The sequence below is a fragment of the Phacochoerus africanus genome, chromosome 2 (genome assembly GCF_016906955.1).
Source record: "Phacochoerus africanus isolate WHEZ1 chromosome 2, ROS_Pafr_v1, whole genome shotgun sequence".
Lineage (NCBI taxonomy): Eukaryota > Metazoa > Chordata > Mammalia > Artiodactyla > Suidae > Phacochoerus > Phacochoerus africanus.
This window is the reverse complement of record NC_062545.1, coordinates 128,566,116-128,585,716: the sequence shown is the minus strand read 5'-3', so window position 1 is coordinate 128,585,716 and position 19,601 is coordinate 128,566,116. Positions and strand designations below refer to the sequence as shown.

The 19,601-nt window shown below is 44.7% G+C and overlaps 1 protein-coding gene across 2 annotated transcripts in view; it reads left to right on the top strand.

Moving 5' to 3' along the window:
* SORD (sorbitol dehydrogenase) overlaps positions 1-12,748 on the top strand; it is a 41,974-nt gene extending 29,226 nt beyond the window's left edge. For both annotated transcript variants that reach the window (XM_047766472.1, XM_047766471.1), the window contains 4 exons: positions 6,730-6,795; positions 8,097-8,272; positions 11,436-11,557; positions 12,444-12,748. In XM_047766472.1, coding sequence (XP_047622428.1) covers positions 6,730-6,795; positions 8,097-8,272; positions 11,436-11,557; positions 12,444-12,609 — 530 coding nt within the window. In that variant the 3' untranslated portion in view covers positions 12,610-12,748. The remainder of the gene's footprint in view (positions 1-6,729; positions 6,796-8,096; positions 8,273-11,435; positions 11,558-12,443) is intronic.
* Positions 12,749-19,601: the final 6,853 nt, after the last annotated feature.

The window sequence follows — 19,601 nt, the reverse complement described above, 5'->3', positions numbered from 1 at the left end:
TTCCCTAATTTCCTTTTCTGCTCTTTCATTGTTAGTATATAGAAATGCCTTCGATTTCTGTGTATTGATTTTGTATCCTGCGACTTTGCCAAATTCGTGGATGAGCTCTAACAGTTTTCTGGTAGAGTGTTTAGGATTCTCTAGGTATAGTATCATGTCATCTGCAAATAGGGATAGTTTTACTTCTTCCTTTCCAATTTGGATTCCTTTTATTTCTTTTACTTCCCTGATTGCTGTGGCTAGGACTTCCATAACTATGTTGAAGAGTAGTGGCGAGAGCGGACATCCTTGTCTTGTTCCTGATCTCAGTGGGAATTCTTTCAGCTTTTCACCATTGAGAATGATGTTCACTGTGGGTTTGTCATATATGGCCTTTGTTGTATTGAGGTAGGTTCCTTTTATGCCCACGTTCTGAAGGTTTTTTTTTTTTTTTTTTTTAACAGAAATGGGTGTTGGATATTTTCAGAGGCTTTTTCTGCGTCTATTGAGAGGATCATATTGGTTTTTATTCTTCAGTTTGTTAATGTGGTGTATCACACTGATGGATTTGCATCCCTGGGATAAATCCCACTTGATCATGAGGTACAACCCTTGTAATGTATTGTTGGATGTGGTTTGCTAGTATTTTGTTGAGGATTTTTGCATCGATGTTCATCAGTGAAATTGGCCTGTAGTTTTCTTTTTTTGTGGAATCTTTGTCTGGTTTTGGTACCAGGGTGATGGTAGCCTCATAGAATGAGTTTGGGAGTATCCCTTCTGCAATTTTTTGAAATAGTTTCAGAAGGAGAGGTGCTAGCTCTTCTCTAAATGTTTGATAGAATTTCGCTTGTGAAGCTGTCTGGTCCTGGACTTTTGTTTGTTGGAAGTTTTTTAATCACAATTTCAATTTCAGTTCTTGTGATTGGTCCATTCATCTTTTCTATTTCATCTTGGTTTAGTCTAGGAAGATTGTACTTTTCTAAGAATTTGTCCATTTCTTCTAGGTTTTCCATTTTATTGGCATATAGTTGCATGTAGTAGTCTCTTATGATTCTTTGTGTTTCTGTGATGTCCATTGTAACTTCTCCTTTTTAATTTCTAATTTTATTGATTTGAGTCCTCTCTCCTTTTTTCTTGATAAGTCTGGGTAGGGGTTTATCAATTTTGTTGATCTTTCCAAAGAACCAGCTTTTTGTTTCCTTGATCTTTTCTATGGTTTTCTTTGTTTCTATTTCATTGATTTCTGCTCTGATCTTATGATTTCTTTCCTTCTGCTAACTTTAGGTCTTGTCTGTTCTTCTCTCTCGAGCTGCTTTAGATGTAAAGTTAGCTTGTTTATTTGAGCTTTTTCTTGTTTCCTGAGGTGGCCTTGTATTGCTCTAAACTTTCCTCTTAGAACAGCTTTTGCTGCATCCCATAGGTTTTGGAGTGTCATATCTTCGTTGTCATTTGCTGCCAGGTATTTTTTAATTTCCTCTTTGATTTCTTCAGTGATCCATTGGTTGTTTAGTAGCATGTTGTTTAGTCTCCATGTGTTTGTGTTTTTTGCAGTTTTTTTCTTGTTGACTTCCAGTCATATAGCGTTGTGGTTGGAAAAGATGCTTGATATGATTTCAATTTTCTTAAAGTTACTGAGGTTGGATTTGTAGCCCAGGATGTGATCAGTCTTAGAGAATGTTCCATGTGCACTTGAGAAGAATGTGTATTCTGTTGCTTTTGGATGAAATGTCCTATAAATATCTACTAAGTCCATCTGGTTTAATGCTTCATTCAGGGCCTGTGTTTCCTTATTGATTTTCTGTCTGTTTGATCTGTCCATTGCTGTAAGTGGGGTGTTAAAGTCCCCCACTATGATTGTGTTATTGTCGATTTCTCCTTTTAAGGTTGTTAGCAGTTGCCTTATATATTGCGGTGAACCTGTGTTGGGTGCATAGATATTTAAAATTGTTATATCATCTTCGTGGATTGATCCTTTGATCATTATGTAATGTCCTTCTTTGTCCCTTAAAATATTCTTCATTTCAAAGTTATTTTGTCTGATATGAGTATTGCTACTCCAGCTTTCTTTTGATCCCCATTTGCATGAAATATTTTCTTCCATCCTCTCACTTTCAATTTGTATGTGTCCCTAGAAGTGAAGTGGGTCTCTTGAAGACAGCATATATATGGGTATTGTTTTTGTATCCATTTGGCAAGTCTATGTCGTTTGGTTGGGGCAGTTAGTCCATTAACATTTAAGGTAATTATTGATATGTATGTTCTTCTTGCCATTTTATTAATTACTTTGGATTTGTTTTTGCTGCTCTTTTTTCTTTCCTTCTTCTTTTGTTCTTTTCTGCCTATAGAAGATCCTTTAGTATTTGTTGTAAGTCTGGTTTAGTGTTGCTGAATTCTCTCAGTTTTTGCTTATCTGTGAAGGTTTTGATTTCTCCTTCAAATCTGAATGAGAGCCTTGCTGGGTAGAGTAATCTTGGTTGGAGGTTTTTTCCTTTCATCACGTTAAGTATATCATGCCACTCCCTTCTGGCCTGCAGAGTTTCTGCTGAAAACCTTATCAGGGTTCCCTTGTATGTTGCTTGTTTCTTTTCCCTAGCTGCTTTCAAGATTTTCTCTTTGTCTTTAATTTTGGTTAGTTTGATTAGTATGTGTCTTGGGGTGTTACTCCTTGGGTTTATTTTATATGGTACTCGTTGTGCTTCCTGGATTTGAGTGAGTGATTCTTTCCCCATGTTAGGGAAGTTTTCGGCTATTATCTCTTGAAATATTTTTTTCTGTCTCCTTCTCTCTCTCTTCTCCTTCTGGCACCCCTATAATATGGATGTTGGTGCATTTCACGTTGTCCCAGAGTTCTCTGAGACTCTCTTCATTTCTTTTCAATCTTTTTTCTCTTCTCTGTTCTGCATCCGTAATTTCCACTAATCTGTCCTCCACCTCGCTTATTTGTTCTGCCTCCTGTATTCTGCTGTTAGCTGCTTCTCGTGAATTTTTTATTTCAGTTACTGTATTTTGCATCTCTTCTTGTTGAAGTTTTATATCTTGTATCTCTTTGGTCAGTGTTTCCTATAAGTTATCCATCTTTGCCTCCAGTTTATTTCCAATGTCTTGCATCATCTTCAGCATCAACAATCTAAAGTCTTTTTCCTGGAGGCTCTTGATGTGTCTTTCTCTTTTTCTTCTGGAGCAGGATATCTTTTTTAAGGTTTCTTGTCCATTTGGGTGAAGAATAGTCAGTCTTTAGTTGTGAATTTTGTTGTTTTTAGGAGAGAAGTTGAGCTCCAGTCCTTCTATTCCACCATCTTAGTCCTATCTCTCATCATGGATGTTCTTGAGTTGGGGTTTGTTCCACTTAGTGTCTGCCCCTCCTATCACTCCCTCTTCCCTCCCTTTAATGGTGCATCACCTACTTTCCCATCTCCCCAAGTGCACTTTCACTACTTGGCAAGCCCCACATGGTTAGGAATTGAGTCTGAGTTTTTCAACAGTAATCACTTAGCTGATTTTCTGGGGTTTTTCCTTCCTCCCTCATCTGAGTTATTATTGTTCTCTGTCTTTTCATTTTTGTAGGTTTTTGGTGTGGTGACCTTTTTATAGATAATGGAGTTGTAGCCTCTCTTACTCCTGATGTCTGTCCCCCTTATGGCTGATGTCAGTATGGGGGCTTGCTGTAGGCTTCCTGATGGGAGGGGCTGATGCCTGCCCACTGGTAGGTGGAGCGGATTCTAATCCCTCTGGTGGGTGGGGCTTAGTCTCTGGATGGGATTAGAGGCAGTTCTGTGCCTGAGGGGTCTTTAGGTAGCCTGTTTATTGAGGGGTGGGGCTGTGATCCCACCTGGGTTGTTGTTTGCCCTGGGGCTTCTCAGCAGCTGACTGATGGGTGGGACCAGATTTTCCCAAAATGGCCACCTCCAGAGACAGGCACTGTTGCTGAATATTCTGGAGAGCTTTGCTTTCAATGTCCTTCCCTCACAACAAGCCACATTCACTCCTGTTTTCCCAGGATGTCCTCCAAGAACTGCAGTCAGGTTTGACCCAGATTCCCTTGGAGACTTTGCTTTGCCCTGGGACCCAGTGCACGTGAAAGTCTGTGTGCGCCTTTTAAGAATGGGGTCTCTGTTTCCCCCAGTCCTGTGGAGCTCTTGTGCACAAGCCCCACTGGCCTTCAATGCCAGGTGCTCCAGGGGCTCTTTCTCCCAGTGCCAGATCCCCACACGTGAGAGTTTGATGTGTGGCTCAGAACTCTCACTCCTGTAGGTGAGTCTCTGTGAACCAGTTAGTTTCCAGTCTGTGGAGCTTCCCACCCAGGAGGTATGGGGTTGTTTATATCACGAAATCGCCCCTCCTACCTCTTGATGTGTCCTCCTCTTTTTCTTCTGGAGTAGGGAATTTTTTTTTAAGGTTTCTGGTCCTTTTGGGTGAAGAGTGCTCAGTCTTTAGTTGTGAATTTTGTTGTTTTTAGGAGAGAAGTTGAGCTCCAGTCCTTCTATTCCGCCATCTTAATCCAGTCTCTTTTTTTTCCCTTTTGCTTAGTCTGCTGTCACTGGCTCACAGGGGACCGCAGGCAGAGACCTTAAACCCGACCCTTCAGACCAGCATCCCCGTAGGAAAGCGCTGCACCAACACCTCAGCTTGGCGGGCTGTGCCCCTCCAATCATTCTAATAGCTTCTTCCACAACCTAGAATTCTGTACCCTGTGACATTTTCCTTCAAAAGTGAAGAAAAAAATAAAGACTTCCCCCAGCATCAGGACTCTCTGAGGTTTAGGTTCTTCATGCCTCCATGCAGAAGGAATTCAATGAGAGACAAAGTGATAGGCAAGAAATAGATTTATTAGGCTAGGGCACTTGTGAGAGGTGAAAGCAGGCAGGCATGGAAGCTATGTGATGAGAACTTTTAAGGTCTATTCTCTGAGCAACTTTCATATTTGCAATACAGTATTACTAACTGTATTCACTGTGCTATACATTAGATAACCAGAACTTATTTCCTTTCTAACTGGAAGTTTGTACCTTTTGACCCCCTTCAGCCATTTCACCCTCTCCCCACCACATCTGGGAGTCCGTTTTTTTCTTCATATCTTTGAGCTCAGTGGTTTTGTGGCTGAATAATATTCCATTGTGGATATACATGTCTGTGTGTGTGTGTGTATAGGATTTTTTTTTCTCCACATCCTCACCAATGCTTGTTATTTGTTATCTTTTAGATAACAGCCATTCAAACAGGCCTGCAGTGATATCTCACTGGTATTGATTTGCATTTCTCTGATTAGTGATGTCAAGCATCTTTTCATGCTTCAGTTGGCCATCTGTATGTATTCTTTGGGAAAATGTCTAGTCATAGCCTCTGCTCATTTTCAACCAGATTGGGGTGTTTTTTTTTTTTTTGGCTATTGAGTTGTGCACATTCTTTATATTTAATACATTTTAGATATTAACCCCATATTGAATTGATGATTTGCAAATATTTTCCCCCTACTCAACACTGCCTTTTTCATTTTTTTGGTTTCCTTTGCTATACAGAAGCTTTTTAGTTTGATAAAGCCACCACTTGATTCTTTTTCCTTTTTTTTTTTTCTGCTTTTTAGGGCTGTACCCACAGCATATGGAAGTTCCCAGGCTAGGGATCAAATCAGAGCTATAGCTGCCAGCCTACACCACAGCCATAGCAACATGGGATCCAAACTGCATCTTCGACCTATATCACAGCTCATGGCAACGCCAGATCTCAAACCACTGGCAAGGCCAGGGATTGAATCCACATCCTCATGGATAGTAGTCAGATTCGTTTCCACTGTGCCACAAGGGGAACTCCCTGTTTTTGCTTTTATTGTCTTTGCTTTTGGTGTCAAATCCAAAACTTCATCAAGACTGGTGTCAAGGAGCTTATTGCCTGTGCTTTCTTCTAGGAGTTATTTTTGTCTTCTTAGGGCTGCACCCGCATCATTATGTAGGTTCCCAGGCTAGGGAATTGGAGCTATAGTCACTGGCCTATACCAGAACCACAGCAACACCAGATCTGAGCCACATCTTCAACCTACACCACAGATCTCGCAACACTGGATGTTTACCCTGCTGAGTGAGGCCAGGGATCGAACCTGCATCCTCATGGATGCTAGTCAGATTCATTTCGGCTGAGCCACGATGGGAACTCCAGATGACATAGTTTTTAACTACTATGTAGTATCCCACTTGTAGTTTATTTAACTAACCACCCCTTAGTTGGTCATTTCAGGTGTTTCCCAGTCTTTTGCTTTCTGGGCAAACTCACTAAATTATTCCCAAGGGGAGTGCCCAAAAAGTAAGTCCTCAAAGATATTCTGTAGAGCCTTATTTGTGGTCTAATTTTTGTGTTAAAACCATCTAGTATACTGATAGTGTGGGGAAGCAGTTGGTCTTCAGGCTGATTCTTATGTACCTGAACATCCTAGAGCTGCCTGAGCAGCTGGGTCAACTTAAGACACCCTCTAGGGTGATCCTCAGAGGGTACCTAAAAGGGTGTATTTCACACTGGGGAGGCTTGATGAATTCTAAGGAGGTAGGGGTCAGAGAGAACAGGAGCCCAGCCCTAGAAGCAGCTTCATGTAGAGAACAATCCCACATGCATTCAACAAACAGTTGCTAAGATCTCACTATACATCAGGCACTGGGATAGATGCTAGAGGTACACAAAAGATGCAATTCCTGTCCATGGCCTGACAAGGGGGGGAGAGCTGGTGTTTGATATTTCACAAATGTCTTCTATTTCCTTATTTAGGGCCAATTGGATTGGTCAGTTTGCTTGTGGCCAAGGCAATGGGAGCAGCTCAAGTTGTGGTGTCTGGTAAGGTTTTCTTCCTTTTAAATCTCTTTGAGGTGAAAGCAGCTGGGCCTACAGTTTGTGGTAAAGGCATGAGACCTGTTCCCTTCCTGGGGAATGGGTTTGTAAAGAGGCTCCTGCTCTTTTCTTCTGGCTTCCAGGATTGAAAAGCCTACCCTTGGGATGTCCAAGTCAGGAATCAGGGGGAGACTACTTTTTGTTCCTGCTTGGAGAGAGTGGCTGCTGCAGAGAAGAGGAGCTGGCTTTTTTTTTTTTTTTTTTTTTTTGCATTTTAGGGGCACATGTGCAGCATACAGAAGTTCCCAGACCAGGGTCGAATTGGAGCTGCAGCTCTAGGCCTATGCCACAGCCACAGCAACATAGGATTCGAGGCGTGATTGCAACCTACACCATAGCCATGGCAACACTGGATCCTTAACCCATGGAGCAAGGCCAGGGATCAAACCCATGTCCTCATGTATACTGGTCAGGGTTGTTACTGCTGAGCCACAACAGGAACTCCCAGACCTGGCTTTTTATGTGTGGACCTCAGATGCCCATATTGCCCACTTAGTCCTAGGAAGAAGCTCAGCCCTTGGTTTGTTTGACAAAGCTCAGAGGGAATGTTGTGTATTGTTTGTGTGTGTGTGTGTGTATGTGTGTGTGTGTGTAGTTATTAGGATGTGTGATGTGTTTATAAAAGGATGTTTGTGTATGAGGTATGTGGTATGAGTGAGAGATATGAGTATGTATGTGTGAGGAGAGGTTATCTGACAACACGTGGGTATATGTGGAGCAGAATGGTATGTATGGAAACATGGGGTGTGGGAGGGTGTGTGTATGTGTGTGGAGAAGGCATCTGTGTGTGTGTGTGTGTGTAACGTATCTGAGAGAGTGTGTGTATGTGAGGAGGATTATCTGAGAGTGTGGGTGAGTGTAGAGTTGTGTGCTTATGAGGTGTTTTGGATGTTTGAGGGGAGTGGGGATGCAGAAGGGTGTCATTGTGTGTTTTGTTTGTGGTGAGAGAGTGTATGTGTAGCTCTGTAGAGCTGTGTGGTGTGTATGGGGGGGGTATGGGGATGTAGAAGGATATGGATGTTTGATAAGTTATCTGAGAGATTGTGTAAGGGGTGTGTGTGTGTGTGTATGTAAAACTGTGTGGTATATGTTGGAGTGTGTTAGGTTGTAGACAGTATGTATGTTGGGCTCAGCAATACCACCACTACACCAGAGCTTCCTTGCCATCAGAACCTGTACCTCCAGTTTTTTCTCCCTAATCCACCATCTTATTTCTTGGTTTGAAAAAAACTTTTGTTCAACTTTAGATCTGTCTGCGGCTCGGTTGTCTAAAGCCAAGGAAGTTGGGGCAGATTTCATCCTCCAGATCTCCAACGAGAGCCCTCAGGAAATCGCCAATCAAGTGGAAGGCCTGCTGGGGTGCAAGCCAGAAGTCACCATCGAGTGCACAGGGGTGGAGGCCTCCATCCAGGCTGGCATCTATGTGAGTGGGATGAGGGTAGCTGAAGCTGTTGGGCAGCTTTGTGGAATCAGCAATGCATAGTGAACCAAGTACAAGTAAGGAGCCCTAGGATCAAGCTTCTCCACTTATTTGCTATGTGATCCCATCTACCCAACACATAATTAGGTAATCCCCTGATATCTCTGTCTTCTTATCTCTCTCATGGAGATAGTGACACTTCCCTAACATCCTCATTGGATCATTGTGAGGTTCAAACTAGGTAACATGTATACATGGGCCTTGAGAGATGTTAAGTGATCCACACCTAGGATGGGATTGCTATCATGATCATACCTGTGATCATGAAAGTAGTGCTCCTTGTTTAAAAAAAAAAAAAAATCAACAGGAGGAACAGGGAACTATGTCTTAGTTGAGTGTGGGAAATCCCTATCTTGTTTTATTGAGGAAAACTGCAGTCTTTGAGTCATTGATACAAAGTGACAGCCATTAATGCAGTTAGTCACAAAGGTGAGGTCATTTTTCAGGGTCACAGTTGTCTACTACTGTCCTTTCCCAGAACAAGGACCAGATATGCTGCCAATACCTGATCTACCCATCAGTAACCCACCAGAAATTTATGAGATGTCAGAGGATGGGGGAAGGGCAAGGAGGAGTAGCATTGACAGATCAAAATTTGAGGAAAAGAAGGAAGAAGAATAACTTCTAGGTTCCATGCTCTACTGTGGGCCAGGTACTCTGCTGGGTGCTTTATAGACCTGATGCCTAGTCTGCATAATAGCCCTGAAAAAGTTCTCATTTTCCATGTTTTACGATGAGAGAGGTCCAGTGATTTGTCTGAGTGTACTGCACCAATGCCTGGGCTTTCCCTACTCTATCCCATCCGGCTGATCTGGAGAGGAAGGGATAGAGGGAACAAGGAGCCGGTGCTAGGGTGGGAGGGGCTTGGTTGGGGAGAGCAGCAGCAGCTGGCACCACTGGGCACCTCTGCCCTGTCACCCAGACTGCTTTCCCACAGCAGCTTTCCTTCCTGATGAGTCACACTGAGTCACAAACATGGGCACTTTCCACCATGCAAGACATTCTGGGCAAAACTGCTCCTGTGAGCTGTGTGGCGTAGCCAACACTCACACTTGGCACCCAAGCAGATCTATTATGTCCTCCTCCTACCAAGATGCCTATGGCACCAGGGAGCTGAGGAAGCAGTGAGAGAAGGGAGGAGCAGGTGCCACTTTTGTTCTGACATGATTCCAGCTAGAATCAGCCAGTTCTCTGCTCTACTGTCAGAGACAGTCAGTGGTTACCATGTGAAAAGGGGAAAAGAGAAACTAAAACTCAGAGGGCAGTGGGTCTATGTGTGGTTGGTGGAGCTATGTCAACTTCTGTCAGGTCTTGGGTTTCTGCCATGTGCCTGGCTTTGTCCAGACACCTTGAGGACTTGACCAGTAAGATGTGTCTACTGTCTTCAAGTTATTGGCAGGTCACTGACACCTCCCCCGCCCCCACTCAATAGAGAGACAGTAAAAGATGTGGCTTCACAACACAAGGCCTTCTTCCCTCTTATACCCTGACTAGAGGGCAACTGTTGATGGTGGGGGCCCCATTGCCAGGCTACTTGCGGTGGCTGTAGAAGCAAATGGGACACAAAGGCCTTGTGAAGCCTGAAGCTGGTACCTATCCTGAGTGGGGAGTGGAGCCATCATGCATGACAGGTGCTGTAGAATGCTGCAGGTCACTCTGCCAACGGGTAGGTTAGGTGGAGGCACCTTATGGACATACCTGAGAGTCACTTTTCTGCCATGCTGTATCTAGATAATGTTCATGAGGAGACACAGCAAATGCTTAAGATAGAATTGATGTCATCTCCTTGGTGTAGAAGTCACACCTACAAACAGTGGTCCAAGCAGTCTTTTACCTGTGATCAGTAAGCCACTGGTCTCCTGGCAGCTTGGGATGACCAAGTTGGTGGTGTTCCTCTTCTTCCATACCAAGTGGAGAGGAAATGCTGAATGGACAACAGTATTCCTGGAAAATTTCTCAGTGTATTCTGTGACTTAATCACAATTCTGACCAACCTGCTCCCCTGCTATGCCAATGAGGACAGCAACATTTTTCAGTTCTGAGATACCCATCCCTTTACTGACAATGTTTATGTGTCACAGGTGGTTTGTAAGTGTGCTTCAATATAAAGAGAAAACATGCCAAACGTTGAGCCCAGCCTAATACCAACCACCATGACTCAGCCTTAACATCCCTGCTGGGGGAGCATCATCCTATTCTCACACATGAGGAACCCATGGCTGAGACAGCATGCTCTAGGGTGCCCCAGCTCAAAAGTACAAATGCTGGGAGTCACCTCCACACTACAGGCCTCTCTCCAGAGTGCATCCTTCCCCTTGGAGATAGAGGCTGTGATGTGAGCTGTTTTACAGCTCCATGGTTTAGCACTTATCAATGGTCCCAATAAGTGCTTGCTGCTGTGATTAACTATAATGAAAATGTAGCACTAATGAATTGTCTGCTTTTCTTTTTCTCACAACATCAAGCACAGTGATTCCCCAAAATTTCTGGAGCAGGCAGGGCACTTATAGAGATTGCCAGGAGAAATGTTGCTCTCTGGCCCACTCCAAAGAGAAAATTGATGAATCCCATTATTAATGATACAACTGGGGTGAATGTTTCTGGAACAAAAATATTTCTAAATGCCTGCCTATACATATAAGACAGTTTTTTAACCATAGAATTCCAATAGCCCTCCCCATTGGTATAGTACTTAGTAATTTTCTCACCAGAAAGTGTGGTTCCTTAGAGGTTTAACACCTGGTCTTGGGTGGTAAGCACTCTGGAGAAGGAAGTGGCTGGTACTAATATCCTTACTGGATTAGTAAAACTTTGGAAGATGGTCAGAGGCTGCTGAAGGGTCAGCCTTGGTTGTAGGGGAGATTCTCATTGCTCTCTGGAAAACCTTGGCTGTTTCCTGGGATGTTGTGGACAGCAGATAAATGTTCCCATCAAAGAAGATAATGTTAACTCTGCTGCTCTGTTGAGTTCGGTCAACACGTTAAAGAGTTCAGCAACACAGAAAGAATTTTTGGATGCTTACCTATTTATATGGCAGCAGTGTTACTGTGAGTGGGGTCTGCATTTTCTCATCTTCTGGGTTTTCTTATTCTTACCTTCTCCTCAGGCCACTCATTCTGGTGGGACCCTGGTACTTGTGGGGCTGGGCTCTGAGATGACCAGTGTGCCCCTAGTGCACGCAGCCACCAGGGAAGTGGATATCAAGGGCGTGTTTCGATACTGCAATACGTAAGTATGTTGTGGGTGAGACAGGGTGGCAAGCAGCCAGCAAGTCCAGGGCAGGCACTGAATGGCCTCTAAGACCAAAAGTCTCCACTCGTTTATTCATGAGGGACACTCCCTGGCAACACTGACAGCCATGTGATATGATAAGGATCCAAAGAAGGAACATTCACTTGCAGTTAATAGGGAGGGATGTAGGGAAAGAGGGAGGAAGTAGGGTTTTGAAGCATGCTCTTCTTGAATGTCTGCCACTCATCACCCAGGCCTTTTCTTTTCCATTTCTTTAAGTGGCCAGACCTCCATTTTCCCCTTTAAAAGGAAGGAGAGAAATGAAGACAACCAGAACTCAAGCCTCTTGTTTCCCACTTTAGATTCTCAGGGCCCACCCTGGCAAGTGAAAGGTCTTAATAAATCCACCCTGTGATCTGTGCCTCCATCCTCTCCCCTGCTACAGAACTCTGTCCAGGACCACCTTTCCCACCAGTGGCCCTTTCTCCCTCCTTTGGGCTCTGTAAGCATTCCCTCAGCAGAGTATTGGTTTCTGCCAAGGCCAGCTGCTAAAAGGTGTGATTGGATCATCCTGGGTTGCCTCCCTTAGGCTTTTCTGCCTTTTCACAGTGGCCTCCTTATGCCTTAGGCCTTCAAGCCAAAGGAATTATAGGCTTCATGGCAGACAGCAGAGGGGTGAGAGGCATTTGGCAATGGACTCTAAACTCCTGAATTACAAATCATAAGATCATTTCCACTGCTGTTGGCCTGTAGATTTGACCTGCAGAGCCTCAGAACTACAAATAAATGTGGCCAGTAATCTTGTGTTGGGTAGTTTGGCGGCTCTGGCTCTTTCCTCCTGAAGGTTGAATATAATATTTGTGATTTTTTTTTTTTTTTTCAGGTGGCCGATGGCAATTTCAATGCTTGCATCCAAGTCCGTGAACGTTAAGCCCTTGGTCACCCATCGGTTTCCCCTGGAGAAAGCTCTGGAGGCCTTTGAAACATCCAAAAAGGGATTGGGGTTGAAAGTCATGATCAAGTGTGATCCCAATGACCAGAATCCATAATGTGAATTGTGTTCTGTCCTTGTCCCCACTTTCAGCATCTTGGGGCTGAATGGTTGGCTGAGCAGTGGTGGATTTTGACACAGAAGTTTCTTTTGAGTAGAAAGAGCAATTAAAATAATTATCAACAGAGAGCCTTCCACAGAGGAGTTGGTGTGCCTTAAAAACACAAGGAGGAATAATTGGGAGGAACTTGTAGCCAGAATGACCTGTTCTTGGTGGTCAAAGTTCAGCAAGTGGAACAGAGCTTAACAGGCAGGTGCCCAGAAATTCCCCTTCTTCCTGGAGTGACTGAATGTAAGGAAAGAAACCTGCCCATTGGTTCCTGGTTCCACTGTGACTGGCCAGGTGGGGAATAGGGGATAAATTATAAAGAGACCACCTACAACTTTATCAAGACTTACTGGCCCAGAACCTGATTTTCACAAAAATCTGCAGCTCAGAGTTGGAGATGAGGGGTTGTAAACAGTTTTACTTTAGAGCACAGTGCTTCTAGACATGGTTTGATGATAAAAGAATAAGGGACTCACCTTCATAGGTCTAGGATAATTTAAAAACCAAAGAAATAAAACCAAAATCCCATGTGGGATCAAGCCAGCTTGCATTCCTCAGAAATGCAGAAATAGTCAAGGAACTTCTCAGCACCGCTTGAAGAATGGCCTCTTTGACTCCTAAGAATTCTGTGTAACTGATTTTTGTGCCCTGCCCCCACCCTTATTCACATTCAGAGGCAGCCACTATAGGCTTCTCTGTCACTAAGCAACCAGAAGGTGCCTGCCTAAGGACAGCCACAAAGAGTCCTCATGGGAGACTTCAGTCACCCTTCTGACTAGCCCTGGAGGGTTTGGAAAGTGCACCTATCTTCCCCACTGCACAGGATTAGCATTCCCTTCTAGACACAAAGCTCACGGATGATTATGCCTGTTGGTTTAATTCTGGTCATTATGAGCAGAAAACCTTTCCCCTTCTCAGAGTCAGTTGAGGGTCTTGGTACTGTTCTATCTGTTTAACTGATAAGCTCTAACCTTGTCTCTTTTAATCATGGGGTTTTCTTCAATAAGATTTGGATCCAAGTCACATGCCATTTGTGACTGAGATTACTAGTCAAGAATGTAGCCATGACATAACTTGGGCTGCACTCTAATCCCTTACTTCAGCTGGGGGTGGAGGGTGAGTTTGAGAAGTTCTGGTTTTCTCCTGACCAGGGATGGCCATAACCAGTGTCTGGAATTCCTTATTGCTTTGTATAATACATTCTGCTTCTAGTATTTGATTGCTGCCACCAATTTGTGGTCCTGTTTAGGGAGGAAATGGCTTATATTACCCATTTCACAAAAGGAAGCGTCTGGGATTTTTGAGAGTGACGTATTTTCTGCATCAAATACATTTCTCTTGATGGTTGAAAATTTAATGATCTCATCCTCACAGCAAGCCAAACCCATGATTACTTTATAACTAAGAAAATAGATAAATCAAGTAATTTGCTCAAGGTCACACACTGCTTTTTTCTCCTGTTATCTCTGGAGGAGGGTGGGATCTTGAGACTTGAGTCCACAAGTAACACATATACACAGTCCGGAGCCACACTGCTTCCTTCTCTGAGCCTTGTTTAGATAGAGTCAAACTTGCTGACTCCCTTCTCTTAAAATTCTCTTTACAGCTCAGTGATGCCCAAAGTTCCTTGAATGTGGAATGAGAAAGGCTCTTCCCTTTCTAGATGAAAGTCTTTGAATAGAAATGCCTCTAAAGGAAGTGGACTCACTGGGTTAAGTTCACAAGTAGCCACTCTTCCTGATTGTAATTTGGTGGAGGGAGGAAGCCACTGAACCTGAAAGGGACTTAGGAGTTACAGTGAGGACTCCTGGAAAGGTAAGATTACCAAGGACAAAGACATGTGACACATTTCACAATGGTGATCGGACTGGATCTTCTAAGTCAATGTCTTGGAATGGAATCCATACTCTCTGGTCTGTTAAATGGACTTCATGATACCTCTATGTGGGCAGCTACAAAGAGTGAATGGACTGATCGAAACCAGCAGTTCAGGGAATTTTGCATTTCCAAATCCAGCCCCCACTGTGCCTAGCTCTCAACCTGTGATGTTTCACAGCTTCCCAAGCAGGAGTAGAGTTTGGGAGAGGAAGCAGTATGGGTGAGCTGCTAGTGAGTCCTCTAGGTAGCAAGAGGGCCCTGGTCAACCCAGTTAATGAGCTGGTGCCAGGGCTCTCTTGCCTATGTATCCATACTGAAATGTTTCCTCCACTGTTTGGAAGGGGCTGCAGGAAGCCCAGGAATTTTTTTCCCATCACCTCCACTAAGAGTTCAATATTGATTCAGTGAATCAGTCCCGGAAGCAAGAATATGAATTCCCCACAAACTCCCCAAACTTGGATGGCCTTCCTGACCTCTTTGTTCTTGGCACCAGTTAATACTGAGGACCCCACCCAGCTGGCACTCCCAGTTTGGGTGCAGAGTTGGGAAGAAGGACCCTACCGGCAGACTAGAGGGTGTAAGGGGGAAGTTGCCCTGTGGACCCCAAAAGAGCAAGGGGACACAGTTTCAGCCACTCCCTCTTGCCATCCACATTTTGCTATAGTGGATGCTGAAATGAAGTCACTTCTGGATTCACAGTCCTCATTATCAAGTCATCCCAGTCTCACTTTTGTGTAGCGCAGGCCTGCCTCTTCCTTCCTGGATCCTGTTTTGCTCCCTTTTGGGAGAGCAAAGGAAGCCCATGGGAACTTGGCTGGGCCAGAAGTTAGGAGGCAGATAAGATTTATTGGGTATTTTCCTTTTCCAAGAACTGTCCTCTGCACATGATCTCAGCCTGGGTTTAGGGTATGGAAGCCAAAAGACAGGGCCTATATCCCTGAGTGGCAGGTAGCTCTCTGTCTTCCTGTCCTCCTCCTTCACACTGAAGTCCTTGAGGGCTCATGGAGGGAGCAGGACGGAGCAGGGGCAGCAGTCAAGTGGTTTGACTGGGAGCTCATCACCTGAGGGATATGACTTTAAGACAGAAGCAGATGTTCCCTGACACAGCCACTGTCATATTGAAGCAGCACAGCAGCACTCCAACAGCCTCTATCTCACTCCTGGCTTTCCTCTCCTCTTAAAGACTTGGCCGAACCAGACATTGAGTTCCTTCAGTGGGCATCTGAAAGTAGTACAGGGCTGGTTGCATGATGTTCCTGTCAAGAGGATCTTACCTTATCTTAAAGTGGATCTTACCATCAGTGGGACCTTCTTAAAGGTGATGAATTGAAGCCTCTGTCCTCTGGGTCTTGCACCCATCAGTCCTATGAGAGATAGCATGTAGTAAAGGACTTGGTGCCAGGAGTCCTGTGTTGTACCTAATCCTGGGTCTGCAGCTAACTCTGTGTGATTTTCCAAGTCACTTTCTCGATTTGGGCCTTGGTTCCTCTGATATTAATGGAAGGGTTGGACTGAATGATCTAAAGTCTCTTCCAGCACTGATATTTTACAGAGTTCCCATCAACCAGGGGCCCTGTGGAATGAGGACCTTCAGGATAGGGGATGTCCTTCAGGATTGAGACCTGAGAGCTCTTAGGTTTCAGTTCCAGCTGTTATGTGTGTGAATGGGTGGCCAGAGGAAAGTGAGAGGAGCTGCCTGTGGGAACATCTGCCTTCTCAGCATTACCTTGTTCTGTTCCTTAGCCTCAGGTTTGCAGGTGTGGTCCCCAGGGGTTCTGCATGCTCAGAGCTGGGCCTGAGGAGGTCTGGCCCCATTACTGACTTCCCTATTGGCCTTTCTGTACTCCATGTAGGATTGGAGGCAGAGGCATAGCCACACTGGGGGTAGAGGAGCCCAGCATACCCATAGTGAGGGAGGAAGCCGTGGGAAGAAAGTGGGCCTGGGCCAAAGGCGGGACTGACTGTTCTGAATCTAGCACCACTGAGACACAGTGGCTCTCTTTGGGCCAGTGCCAGGCTTCAGGTGGGTGGTGCTTAAATCCTGTGTGTCCTGCCCTGGCCTCGCAGGCTCTTTATGCACTGAGCCACCAGCTATAGTTCCCCTTAGGCTTCCCAAGTCCTGGACACCTCTCCCAACAGCCCTGCCTCAGCTCTTCCTCCCTGCGGGAATCCCAAGAGCTTCCTCAGATCAACTGTTTGCAGTGCCCTGATCACTAAGAGGTGACAGTGACTATACTTGCCTTTATCACATAAGTCAGTACATTGTTAAAATGAAGACAAGTAAAAAATAAAATAAAAATAAATAAATAAATAAAACGAGCCATCATCTATTCTCCAAGTATGCTAATAAAGTGGAGTACTTCCCTCCAACCTTTCCCCATTTCTTTCTTTCTTTCTTCCTTCCTTCCTTCCTTCCTTCCTTCCTCTCTTCCTTTCTTCCTTTCTTTCTGCCATATCAGTGGTATATGGAAGTTCCCAGGCTAGGGTCCAATCCGAGCTGTAGCTGCCAGCCATAGCCACAGCAACACCAGATCAGAGCCTCGTCTGAGACCTACAACACAGCTCACAGCAATGCTTGATCCTTAGCGAGGCCAGTGATTGAACCTGGCCTCAGGGATACTGGTCGGTTTTGTTAGCACTGAGCCATGATGGGAACTCCCATGCGTTTCTATGCATATAAAACATATACATGTATTTATAACCAGAAATGTGGATATACTTTACCTACTTTTCCCCCCTATTTTCACCTATAACAAATAAGGACTTTAAAAGAAAAAAAAAAAAACCCATCACACACACAGTATTAAAATAAAAAAATTTTTTAAATAAAAAAAATCACAATTCTCATTAATGAAATTTTGTTTGTTTGTTTGTTTTATAATTTTTTCATTAATGAAATTTTAAGATCATCTGGCATTTAATCAATCCAAGCCCAACTTTCCCTAGTTATCTTTAAAAAAGAAAAATGACCTTTTCTACTTGGTTTGATTGAGTCAGGATCCAAATGAATTACTGCATGTGTTTGACATGTCTCTCTCTTTTTAATCTTTTTTTTATTCTTAATTTTAATTTTTTTAATTTTTGGTTTTTAGGGCCACATCTGCAGCATATGGAGGTACCCAGGCTAGAGGTTGAATCAGAGCTACAGCTACCAGCCTACCCCACAGCCACAGCATTGTATGATCTGAGCCGAGTATGTGACTTACACCTCAGCCGACTTACACCTCAGCTCAGGGCAAGGCCGGATCTTTAACCCACTGAGGTTGCAGGGATCGAACCTGCAACCTCATGGTTCCTAGTTGAACTCATTTCCACTGCGCCACAACGGGAACTCTTAACCTTTTTTAAAAAATTGAAATATAGAAGTTCTCTTGGTGGCTCAGCGGAAAATGAACCTAACTTGTATCCATGAGGATGCAGGTTTGGTCTCTGGCCTCACTCAGTTAAGGATCCGGCATTTCTCTGAGCTGTGGTGTGTTGCTGGGAGCTGTGGTGTAGGTCACAGATGTGGCTCGGATCCCGTTTTTTTGTTTTTTGTTTTTGTCTTTTTGCCATTTCTTGGGCCGCTCCCGTGGCATATGGAGTTTCCCAGGCTAGGGGTCTAATCGGAGCTGTAGCTGCCAGCCTATGCCAGAGCCACAGCAACTCGGGATCCGAGCCGCGCCTGCAACCTACACCACAGCTCAGGGCAATGCCGGATCATTAACCCACTGAGCAAGGGCAGGGATCGAACCCGCAACCTCATGGTTCCTCGTTGGATTCGTTAACCACTGCGCCACGACGGGAACTCCTCGGATCCCGTTTTGCTGTGGCCGTGGTGTAGGCCAGCAGCTACAGTTCTGATTCAACCCCTAGTCTGGGAACCTCCCTGTGCCGCAGGTGTGGCCCTAAAAAAAAGACAAAAATAAAATTAAATTGTAGTTAATTTACAATGTTGTGTTAGTTTCATGTGTACAGTAGAGTGATACAGTTATATATATATATATTATTTTCCACTATAGGTTATTATAGATATTGATTTTTACCTCAAGTTCTTTATCAGGTAGATTGCTAATCGCCACTTCACTTAGTTCTTCTTCTGGGGCTTTATCTCGTTCCTTCATTTGGAACACATTCCTCAGCTGCCTCATTTTGCCTAATTCACTGTCTTTAGTTTTATGTATTTGGTAGGTCAGTTATTTGTCCCAATCTTGGAGAAGTAGCCTTTTGTAGGAGATAATTCTCTGCATCCCAGCATCACATTCTCTTCTGGTCACCAGAGCTGTACACTCTAGGAGTGCTTCTTGTGTGGACTGTATGGCTCCTTTTGTTGTGGCAGGCTGACAACTGTAAATGGTCTGATAAACATTGCTGCCCTTTGGTCCGCTTGGCTGCCAGGCCCTGCTTTGTGTGGAGGCTGCCAGCTGGGTCATTAGTCCACTGGCTATGGAGCCCCAGGAGTGCCAGGGCTAGGGGTTGCGCTGGATCCTGATACAGAAGGCTATGGGGCTGTTGCTGTCCTGGGGTTCGTGTCTGCGCACTAGTGGATAAGGCTCGTCCTGGGGCCACTGCTGGGCAGAGCTTGGTTCCAGGGTCTCTGGCTGCAGGGCCCTGCAGTTCTCAGAGTTGGTACGAGCTCACTGGTGGGTGAGGCCTTGTCCCAATGGCTTCCTGAAGGGCCCCAGTGGTCTTGGGGCTAGTGCTAGTGCACTGGAGAGTGGGTCCAGGTCCAGGGCCCTTTGGTGGTTGGGGCTGGGTCCTAGCACTAATAAGCTGGAAGGAAGATTCCAAAATGATTCTTGCCAGCAGGTGTCCTCACGGTAGAATGAGCTCCCCAAAATGGCTGCCACCAACATCTATGTCCCCAGTTGCCTCCTGCCTCTGGGAGGCTCTGCCAAGATCAGCAGATCTGACCCAGGCTTCTTTCAAATTCCTGCTTTTGTGTACTGCTGTGACTCTGGTTATAGCCGTGACACAGGTTTGATCCCTGGCCTAGGAACTTCTGCATGCCTCGGGTGCTGCCAAAAAACAAAACAAAACAAATACTGCTTTTGCCCTGGGTCTTGGAGCAGGTGAAGTTTTGT